Source organism: Bison bison, unplaced genomic scaffold (genome assembly GCF_000754665.1).
Source record: "Bison bison bison isolate TAMUID 2011002044 unplaced genomic scaffold, Bison_UMD1.0 scf7180017864383, whole genome shotgun sequence".
NCBI classification, from domain to species: Eukaryota; Metazoa; Chordata; class Mammalia; order Artiodactyla; family Bovidae; genus Bison; species Bison bison.
Window position 1 is genome coordinate 6,741,097 of NW_011494955.1, and position 11,175 is coordinate 6,752,271.

Consider the following 11,175-nt stretch of genomic DNA (forward strand, 5'->3'; position numbering starts at 1 on the left):
TTTGATCAGCTCAAGCCATTGGATATGGCAAGCAGGCCAGTAGGGCAAAAAACAGGCTGCAAGGAGGGAACGACTGGTGAAGAAAGGGAGACCCCAGCCTGGACGGGGGCTCTTTCCAAAGCTCTGAAGAGAGGTCTGCATGGAAGACGTGGCTGTCCACCTGGCCCCTTCTGTATCCATCTGACCAAAGTTACTGCTCAGAAATGAAAGGTGGGGGCTTCCCTGGTGATTCAGTGGTAAAGAATCTGCCTGCCAATGCAGGAGACACTGGTTTGATCCCTGATCCAGGAAGATTCCACATGCCTCAGAGCAACGAAGCCCATGTGCCACAACCACTGAGCCTGGGCTTCAGAGCCCAGGAACTGCAACTGAGGAAGCCGCGTGCGCTAGAGCCTGTGCTCTGCAACAAGCGAAGCCACTGCAATGAGAAGCCCAAGCGCTGCAACAAGAGAGCAGCCCTCGCTTGCTGCAACTAGACAAAAGCCTGCACCACAATGAAGACCCAGCACGGTCAAAAATAAAAATAAATTTAAAAAATAGCTTGTAAGAAAGAAACAAAAGGTGAGGGCTCTGAACGCCCAGTTTCCTCCAGGGGTAATGGGAAGATGAGGCATCCGTGCCCTCACACTCCGTACAGAATCCTGTCTTGGGGAAGTGAGGAAGGGAACAGCCCTTGCCCACACACAGTCTTCTTTTTAAAAAGCAATGGTGGGAAGAAGTGGTGAAGCAAGAGGGACATTAACCCCTAAAATAGAATAACAAAGCCAAGAAACAAGAATACACTTAGGGAGGGCGCTTTCACCCCTGGCTGAGAAGATGCTGCAAGGGCCAAGTAGGGTTCATTTGGAAACTGACAAGTTTTTCTGACTTCACAGGATCTCCAGTTCATAAATTCCTCCAACCATCGACTCGTTTGTATCTTTCTTCCCTTTATTTACACAGCCCGGGGTGCACAGTCCGCTGCTTCAACCACCCTTTGTCCAAAATCCTCAACTCCCTAGCCCTAATGTCCTTCCACCGAACTCACCTGGCAGGATCCCACTCCAGCTGGCCAGTCCTTCTCTTACCAAATCCACCCGGACTGTGGATTCTGCTAGTGAAAAACCACCTAAACATTCAAATTGGTTTTGCTATAAATTCATGGTCTCTGTGCTCATTCCAATTAAACATGGCAGATTAAACACATATGTTTACCACTACTCCTTCCTGAAACCCCACTAAAATTACATCAGTGGAATTTTAAATCCTGAAGAATAAAACAGAGACAGGAGGTGAGAGATGTCAATAACTGTAGAGGAGAGAAAGCAGATGAGAAGTGGTAACTGGTTCAGCGAATAACAGAAAGTCAAAGTCAGTCTATCTGTAGGGGGCTATGCCAGAGGGATATAAACTGATTATTAGGGCAAAGGCCCAGAAAGGCTTAGGAATTTACAACGTTAGGTATCCTGGAAGACAGGACGGAGAAGCACAACTAAAAACATGAAAATTAGATGAAAATTTCTAAAAGGAACATTTAGACCCTCACTCTCCTCCCCTGCCCATTCAGCCAAGTGACTCCCCTCTCCTCCACCAGATTCCAAAGAAGCTGGAAGTAGAGAAACTGAAAGTCTGGGACTTAAGGATGTCAAGCACAGCAGGAGGTGAGGACGAAGCACTGTAAGGAAAAGATTAGGAGGAAATAACCTATGGAGTCAACTCCTTTCTCCCAACCAATGATCAGAGTCAGCGGCCAGAGGTAAAGCTTCCAGGAGACTACAGCGTTCCCTCTCTGGAGACACTGACCTCAATGAGACTCTTCAGTCCTTGACCAATCACCTAGTCCATGATGCTCACAACCCAATGAATACATCCTACATGCACTTGGGCCTTCAGTATGCCTTAGTGCCTCACTCTTAAATGAAAGCAGACAGTCCGGGACCACAGGACATTTGAGGAAAGCCCCTAATGTGAACCACAGAAGCAAAAACAGAGAAACTGGCATTTGGTAGAAGAGGAGAAACACAGGAAGCAGAAGGAAACGGAAGATACTGAATCCACTAAGAAAAATAGACTGCTACACAGAGAAGCAGAAGCTCTAGAGTTTTAAAACTATGACAACTGAAATGACAAGGTCAAGAAAATCACACAGCAGATAAAATATAAAGAGATGGGCAGTAAAAGAGAAAAGAACTTTAGAAAAGATCACTCCAAAAGTCTCAAGAGTCAACTAACAGAAGTTACAGAAAGAGAAGGGGCGGGGGGAAAAAGGAGGAAAACAATAAAAATTTAAAAAAAGAAAAACTTTATAGAACCGAAGGATAGACCAAAAAGATCCACTGAATGACCAACAGAAAGACAGATTATAATACTGTTTCAGAACAACGGAGGATCCAAAGACTTCCAGAGACAAGACTAAACAAACACACCAAAGCAGGTCATGGACAAAGGACAGAGAATCAGACCACGTCAAATTTTGCCCAACGCAGGAGAGAGGTGAAGGGAATTCCCAGGACTGTAACGAGGGTAGTGACCATCTTCAGAGGCAAAAAGCAGCAGTGACCCTACTTGACTGAACACACAGCACTGCCTGGAACATTACTATTCTGCTATTGACAGCTCTACCTCCAGTCTCTGGAGCTATTATTTCAAAATTTTCCACACCTCTCAAATGACTGACCCATCAATCTTCTCCGTTTCCCTCTCACTTCAAATTTCTCATAGCAAATAAAAAGCCATTCAAACTCACTCTTTCTGTCACCTGCACTCTGGAGCCCTTCTTTTCTTTAGTATTTATTCAGTGTCTGGTATATACATTCCAGACTTCCCTGGTGGCTCAGCAGTAAAGAATCCCCCTGCTAATGCAAGAGCCGCAGGAGATGTGGGTTTGATCCCTGGGTCGGAAAGATCCCCTGGAGAAGGAAACGGCAACTCACTGCAGTATGCTTGCCTGGGAAAATCCCATGGACAGAGGACCCTGGCAGGCTGAGGTCCATAGGGTCACACAGAGTCAGACATGACTGAGCGACTGAACACACACACACACACACACACACACACACACACACACACTTTACATTTAACTTTTTGAGGAACTGCTGACATGTTTTCTAAAGTAGCTACGCTATTTTATATTGCCACGAGGGTTTGCATTTCTCCGCAAACTTGCCAGACTTGTTATTGTCTGTCTTTTTGACTACTGCTAAGTCACTTCAGTCGTGTCCGACTCTGTGCGACCCCATAGACGGCAGCCCACCAGGTTCCCCCGTCCCTGGGATTCTCCAGGCAAGAACACTGGAGTGGGGTGCCATTTCCTTCTCCAATGCATGAAAGTGAAAAGTAAAAGTGAAGTCGCTCAGTCATGTCCGACTCTTAGCGACCCCATGGACTGCAGCCTACCAGGCTCCTCCGTCCATGGGATTTTCCAGGCAAGAGTACTGGAGTGGGGTGCCATTGCCTTCTCCGCTTTTTGACTACAGCCACCTGCATTTGTAACCTCAGTAAGCATTGCCAACATCCATGAAGTGATACCAAATGTATGAAAGAGCCTGTGTTCTCAGCCTCAGTTAAGAGTGTGCTGTCAAACTTCTGAATTTTTTAAACTGTAGAAGTAAAAATTACCTTAATATAGTTTTAGTGGAACTCCTGTATTAGTTTCGCTGTGATAAATAATGGATTCAGAACTCCACTGCCCTGAGACCTCCTTGGCAGTCCAGGGGTTAAGACTTGGTGCTCCCACTGCAGGCGTGCCCTGGTTGGGGAACTAAAATCCCCCAGGCCTCATGGCACAGCAAAAAGAACAAACAAACACTGCTTTACCACAGAGATTTATTTCTCTTTCATGGCTTACACTGGATTAGCTATAGCTCTGATTCATGTACCTTTATTCCAACACCCAGGCTGAAGGAACAGCCCTTACTGGGGACACAACATTCTCACTGCAGAGAGGAAAAAAGCAAAAGGCAGAGAACACCATGCACCAACTCCCAAAACTTCAGCTCAGACCTGGCACGTGGCACATCTGGTCAAATCCAGTTGACCAAAACAAGCCCCGGGGTGAGTGGGGTAAGGATGTGTAATCCTCCCAGAAGTAGGCACTGCAAAGCGCGGGGCGATGGTTGACAAACCTCACAACTAGCCCCAGGCCCTTAGGATTTTGCATTGTTTCCCCTTAGCCCAGATAGCCCACCTTACTCATCTGCTTTACCAACCTGGCCCTGTAGACGTCTGAGTTGGAACCACTGATCTAAAGACTTTCTCTCCTCTTCCTTCATGGATACCCTCTTGATTACCCCCTCCTATTTCTTCAACTCTCCTTCCCACTACCTCTTTATCACAGCATTTTAAATTGTCTAAACCTCTCACGTGTTCCCAACTCCAGCTACCTCCTCTTCTCAACCAACCTTCTTAAAACAGTTAGCTCCACTCCATTTCTTTCCTCTCACACTTTCCTGAGCCCACTACCATGCAGCTTCCACCTTCAAGGCCACCAAGAATGTCCCTGCATCCAAATCTAACGGATACATATCATCTTTATCCTACTTGACCCCTCTGGGGCCATTAGATACCGTTTGCATTCCATCTTGAAATATTTACTTTCACTGGCTTGCATGTGACTACTCCTGAGCATTCCCTTAGTTCTCTTTGCCCCTTCACCTTCCTCTGGCCCTCCCTTGAGAGCCGCTCAGGGTTCTACTCCAGGACCTCTTTCATTTGTGTTCTGCACCTCTCCCTGGACACTCATCTACTCCCAGGGCTACAGGCTGGTGACTCCTTCATCCAAGAGCTCTCTCACCAGCCCAGATCCACGATGCCACCTGCCTAATGTGGAAGTCTCACAGGACTTCACACTCAAATGGTCCAAAAGTGGACTCGTTATCGGCCTTCTCAAATCTTCTCTTGTCCTCGAGTTCCCTGGTTACATGAATGGTATCATCTTCTGAAACCTAAACTCCAACTGAGCGCCTCCCTCCTCCTCCTTGTTGATTTTTTTTACTTTTTATTTAAAAATCTTCAAAGGTTACTTTGTCTTTCTCTCTCATTCAAAACATCAGCACAACACTAAAACCTGGATAAAGCTTTTTCTTCTGGGTAATGTTGTAAAATTCTTTTCCTTAAAAGCACTTTAAAAAGAAGTGGTAACTTTACAGCAGAGAAACCTGATGAATATCAACTTACCCAAGTAATTGAGGATAACGTCACCAATTGTGGGGCAGACAGTCATTGTGGGTCTCCTGACATGAGGGATGGAAAAGCTCTCAGCATCACTGCTGCCAAAAATGCACCATCTGAATTTAACTATGAGGAAACATATCTAAATTGAGGATCATTCTACAAAACAACGTAGCCTGTAATCTTCAAAAATGTCAGTATCATGAAAATCAAAGAAAAACTAAGGAGCTGTTCCAGATTGAAGGAAAATAGAGACATTACACGGAGAAGGCAATGGCAAGCCACTCCAGTACTCTTGCCTAGAAAAATCCCATGGATGGAGGAGCCTGGTGGGCTGCAGTCCATGGGGTCGCTACAAGTCGGATGTGACTGAGCGACTTCACTTTCACTTTTCACTTTCATGCACTGGAGAAGGAAATGGCACCCCACTCCAGTGTTCTTGCCTGGAGAATCCCAGGGACAGCACAGCCTGGTGGGCTGCCGTCTATGGGGTCCCACAGAGTTGGACATGACTGAAGCAACTTATCAGCAGCAGCAGCAGAGACATTACAACCAAAAGGAACACATGATCTTAAATGGGTTCCTGGATAAGGAAGAAAAAGAAACTGCTGTAAAGAAAGTCACTGGAAGAACTGGTGGAATCTGTGAATGGCTTGATCTCTGCATTGCAGTTATGGAAGAGAATGTTCTTATTCTTTGGAAACATATGCTGAAACATTTAGCAGCAAAGGAGCATAGTATATGCACTTTCTCTCAGTTTATAAAACAATACTATGTGTACACACCTACAAGTGTTTTTTTAAATATAAGAGCTTTATTGAGATATGATTCACATACCACAAAGTTCACCCTTTTCAAATGTACAATTCAGTACTTTTTAGTATAGTCACAAAGTTGTGCATGGATCACACTATCAAGAACATTGTCATCATCCCCAAAAGAAACCCCCTATCTATTAGCAGTTACTCCCCATGCATTTTTTTAAAAAACTGGAGAAGTCTTTAAAATATTAACTGTGGTTATTTCTAGGTATTGGGATTATAGACAATTTTTCATTTTCTTATTTATGTACTTCTATATTTTTATAATTTTCTGTGATTATTCCATTGACTTACGTAATTAAAGATTATTTTTAAGCAACATGAAAAAAGGAATGAAGGGGCAACAAAAATTCCAAACTGTATACCAGGCTCAAGCAATGACCCCATTACATCGTGTGGTTTCCTAACTCCTAAAATTCACTCCCATCTAAAAGGTCTACCAGGTGACCAACGTAGCCAATACCGCTCATTTCTACTATGCAGCCCAACTGGCTCTGAGAGAGGAACGGGTTCAGCTAGTTCAACAGCGACTGAGTATCTGCTGCCTGGCACTGCCCCAGATACTGTGTGTCTGCTTTGCTCACTTCAGCTAACAAGTCACGAGGGAGGCCAGTGCGTAAAATTAAGGCACGCTCGCTCCCTAGAGAAAGGGAAGGCTGGTTAACTCCACTCAATTGGCCCAGGGCAGCCTTCAAAGAGAAAACACTCCGACCCTCCTTAAGGTGATAGAGAGCTGACGCAGGAAAAGACTAATCTGAAAAGACCAATCTAATCAGTAATCATTAAAACACAACTTGAAAAAGTGATGGGGTGGGCCTGAAGGTAGGGTGTACCAAGGAAGCTGAGGAAGGCTGCCCAGGAGGAAGCCTGCAGGAGGGCAAAGGGATTAGGGCACGTGCTTCTTAAAGCACTTTCAGTCAGGTTTATTTATTGTTAGAAGGTGAAAACACTGACCTCTGTCTACCTATTACTCCACTGACTCCACCCCCACGTTAATAGTGGTTCCGTTCCTGTGTGTACAGTGTCTTCTGCCCTTCTGAAAGACTGTAAATTCCTGGGCGGGGAGAGGTCTAAGTCTTATGCTTCCTTACATAAACCATGCGTGCATGCATGCTTAGTCGTGTCCAACTCTGCAACCCCAAGGACTGTAGCCCACCAGGCTCCTCTGTCCATGGTAGTTCTCCAGGCAAGAATATTGGAGGGGGTTGCCATTTCCTTCTCCAGGGGATCTTCCCAACTCAGGGATCAAACCTGTATCTCTTGCATCTCTTGCATTGGCGGGCAAATTCTTTACCACTGCGCCACCTGGGAAGCCCTTTAAATAAAGCACCAAATACAAAATAAGCATTCAGGAAAATATTTGTCTTCATCTTTCCCACTCTTCTCTTCCTTCTGCCAAGTAGTAGTAGTGGGAAAGATGAAAATTAATACTTTTCCTGAATGCCTATTTTCTATTTGGTGCTTTACTTAAGGATAAGACTTAGACCTCTCTCCCCTCACCCAGGAATTTACAATCTAGAAGGGGAGAAAACACTACACACAAGACCTGGAGCCATCACTAATGTGGGTGTTGAGTCGGCAAGGTAATAGGTAGACAGCAGCACAGATGTCTCTTGCACAAACTTGAATAAACTGTTTCCAGGTTCTGAAAAATGTTTCACTTCACTTACATATGATGTGTATAAACCAAAAACCAGTATTAATGATACTTCAGAAGATATGCAAAGGGTTTTTTCTTTCTTCTTAAAGACTTTTCACCTATGGGCTTCACAGGAGCGCTAGAATTAGCCTGACTCTCATCTTCAAGTCAAGGACTCTTGCACCAGACAGAGTGAAATTAATTTGTCCAAGATGACAAAGGTGACATCTAGGCGAGGACCTTTCCTGCTACATCACCAGTCCCTTTTAAATCTGGCATTTCTCACGACTTCTCACCACACACAAAAATAAACTGCAGCTGAGGTAAAGGCGTAAAACAGAAAATATACAACTCTAAGAATACCAGAAGGAAATACAGGGAAATATTTTTATAATATTGAGGTAGCATTTCACAAAAACCCCAAAACCACAGGCAGATTTAACTACATAAAACTTTAAAAATTCTGTTTAAAGAAAGACACATTAAAGTGGTTAAAGATGATTCATGCCTTTACTTCCCCTGCCCCATCATCGTTTTACCTATTCACTGTTTTCCAAAATGGTCTTTGCTCTCTTCCAATTATTCCTTTCCTTACAAATTTAAAAGTCACTTCAAGTTCCATGCAAAGTCCTGTTTTAATAATAATTTAACTTAATCTAAAGCAAAAACTTTGTCTCTATAATATTAAGTCTTCCTATTCACAGACATGATAAAACTCCACCTAATCAAGCATTTGGGGAAGTTCCTGGTGGACTAGTGAGTGCTTTGCCCTGGTCCAGGTTCAATCCCGGGTCAGGTAACTAAGATCCCACAAGCCATGAGGCACGGTCAAAAATCATAATAATCAAGCCCTTTTTGTCTTCCACTAAAATAATCTGATTTTAACACATAACTTGCCAATTTCCTGTTAAATTTATGTCTACAAATGTAAACTTTTTTATTGTGAATGATATCTTTCTACGATATTTTTATGGTTGATTATTGTTCTCGTATTTTATTTATATAAGTTGTTTGTTAATCATACATCTGGCGATGCAGCTGAACTCACTGGCTTTAGTATTTTGTCAATTTGATTCTCTTTGTGAATGGATAGATCATGTGAAAATACTGAATATAAAAATATGAAAATTGGAGTTTCCTGGTGGTCCAGTGGTTAAGAATCGCCTGCCAATGCAGGGGGCAGGAGTCCTATCCCTGCTCCAGGAAGACTCCACATGCTGTGGGGCAACGAAGCCCGTACACTGCAACTACTGAAGCCCACACACCCTAGAGTCCACACTCTGAAACGAGAAGCTGTTGCAATGAGAAACCCAGGCACTGCAACTAAAGAAAGCCCACTTGCAGAAACGAAGACCCAGCGCAGCCAAAAATAAATAAATACTAATAATGACTTTTGGATGGCCAGGATCTCTAATAGAATATTAGTGTTGATTGTAAACATTCTTTTCTTGTAACTATTTTCATAGAAATGTTTCAAATATTTTCCCACAAAACACAACTTCCACTCTAAAAAAAAGTTCAAAGATAAATGAAAAATAAGAGAAAAAAATTTTAAAAGCATATGACAAATGAAAAGTTAGTGTAACATGGAGATTTCTACCAATCAATACAAAGTAGACAAACGATCTACTTTTTCCTTAACAGGCAAGAGATGTGAATAGGCAGTTTACAAAAACAATTAAATGGTTAAAAAGCAACAAGAGATGCTCAACTTCACTATTAATGATATGCAAATTAAAATAATAAAATTACTATTTTTTACCTGTCAAGTTGGCAACTGTATAAAAAATTCATAGCATCCAGTATTGCCAAGATTGCAGGAACTGGGGACTTTTACACATGGCTCTGAATGTGTAAACTGTTACAAACCCCTGAAATTCAATTTCACAGGACCTATTAAAATTTTAAATGCCCATTTCCTACCTATAAATCTATAAAAACAAAAGGATCACTATAAGGATGTTCATACAGCATGGTTTATAAAACAAAAAAACTGAAACTAACCTGAATGTTCATTGAGGATGGGCCTAGACAAACTAAAATACAAATTGCTGGAATACTGAAACAATTTTTAAAATGTGAAACTGCTTAGAAGATGTGTAAAACACTTTTGTCTGGTCCACTGTGGTGCTCAAAAACAAATTCTGGAGGAAAAAAAAAAAGTTTTTATGAACATAGGAAGAAGCCTGGTTGTATATACAACAAACTGATAAAAGTGACTACCTTCAGATGGCAACATTTTTTTTGCTTTTAATTTTTTTGTGCTGTGTGGACTTATTAAAATAAGCATGAGCTATTTTTTTAAAGTATTTATTGGCTGAATCAGGTGTTAGTTGCAGCAGCCCTCTAGGGAGTTGCAGCACACGGGCTTAACTGCCCAATGGCATGTGGAATCTTAGTTCCTCCACCAAGCATGGAACGCCCATCCTACCCCCTCCCCATTATAACGGGGATTCGTAATCAGTGGACCACCAAAGAAGTCCCTGAGCTATTTTTTTTCTTAATTAAAGATTTATTTCTGATAATCTCACTCAATTTTATCTGTTCTATGATGATCTTAAGACCACAAAGATTTGCTGTCAATTGGTAAAAAAAATGAAGTGCTCACAGAAACGAAATCTATGTACATAAAGTGGCTGGAAATTGTCTTCATTCATAAACAAAGCTTTTTTTTATTTATTTAGGCATCTCCGTTAATTCCCCTACACTCACAACCTGACAGCACCTAAATAAAATGGACATTTCCTTCCATCAAGTGCATTAATGCATAGTCCATCTCTAGCAGAAAGTGAAAGTGTTAGTCCCGCAGTCGCATCCAACTCTCTGCAATCCCATGGACTGTGGCCCGCCAGGCTCCTCCATCCGTGGAACTATCCAGGTAAGAATAATGGAGTGGGTTCCCATTTCCTTCTTCAGGCGATCTTCCCAACCCAGGGACTGAACCCAGGTCTTCTGCATTGCAGGCAGAATTTTTTTACCCTCTGAGTCACTGGGGAAGCCCATCTTTAGCAGGAAAGTTGGGAACAGAATTTAAAGAAAGGCTGGAGTTTTCCTAATGTAGCTGGGCCAACAGGCCACCCTGCATTGCCAAATCTCCAATGAGACCACAGTTTCCTACTGAGGAGAGCCCTATGCCTTTTCGGGGAGAAAGCCAAAGTTAGATGCTGGATGGTCTAGAAATAAAGGCGGAAGCACTATGAAGAAATAAAAAACTCAACATTCAAAAAACTAAGATCATGGCATCCGGTCCCATTACTTCATGGCCAACAGATGGGGAAACAATGGAAATAGTGACAGACTTTATTTTCTTGGGCTCCAAAATCACTGCAGATGGTGACTAGAGCCATGAAATTAAAAGACGTTTGCTTCCTGGAAGAAAAGCTATAACCAATCTGGTATTAAAAAGCAGAGACATTACTTTGCCAACAAAGATCCGTCTAGTCAAAGCTATGGTTTTTCCAGTAGTCATGTACAGCTGTAAGAGCTGAACCATAAAGAAGGCTGAGCGCTGAAGAATTGATGCTTTTGAACTGTAGTGTTGGAGAAGACTCTTGAGAGTCCCTTGGA

The 11,175-nt window shown here is 42.7% G+C and overlaps 1 protein-coding gene across 6 annotated transcripts in view; it reads right to left on the reverse strand.

The window, feature by feature from the left end:
* The window catches only part of CSAD (cysteine sulfinic acid decarboxylase), a 27,787-nt gene that overhangs the window by 14,571 nt on the left and 2,041 nt on the right, over window positions 1–11,175 (reverse strand). Inside the window, exon 2 of one of the 6 annotated variants that reach the window (XM_010857905.1) lies at window positions 5,155–5,274. The exons of the other annotated variants lie outside the window; for them this stretch is intronic. Coding sequence (XP_010856207.1) covers window positions 5,155–5,200 — 46 coding nt within the window. The 5' untranslated portion in view covers window positions 5,201–5,274. The remainder of the gene's footprint in view (window positions 1–5,154; window positions 5,275–11,175) is intronic. 6 annotated transcript variants of the gene reach the window in all.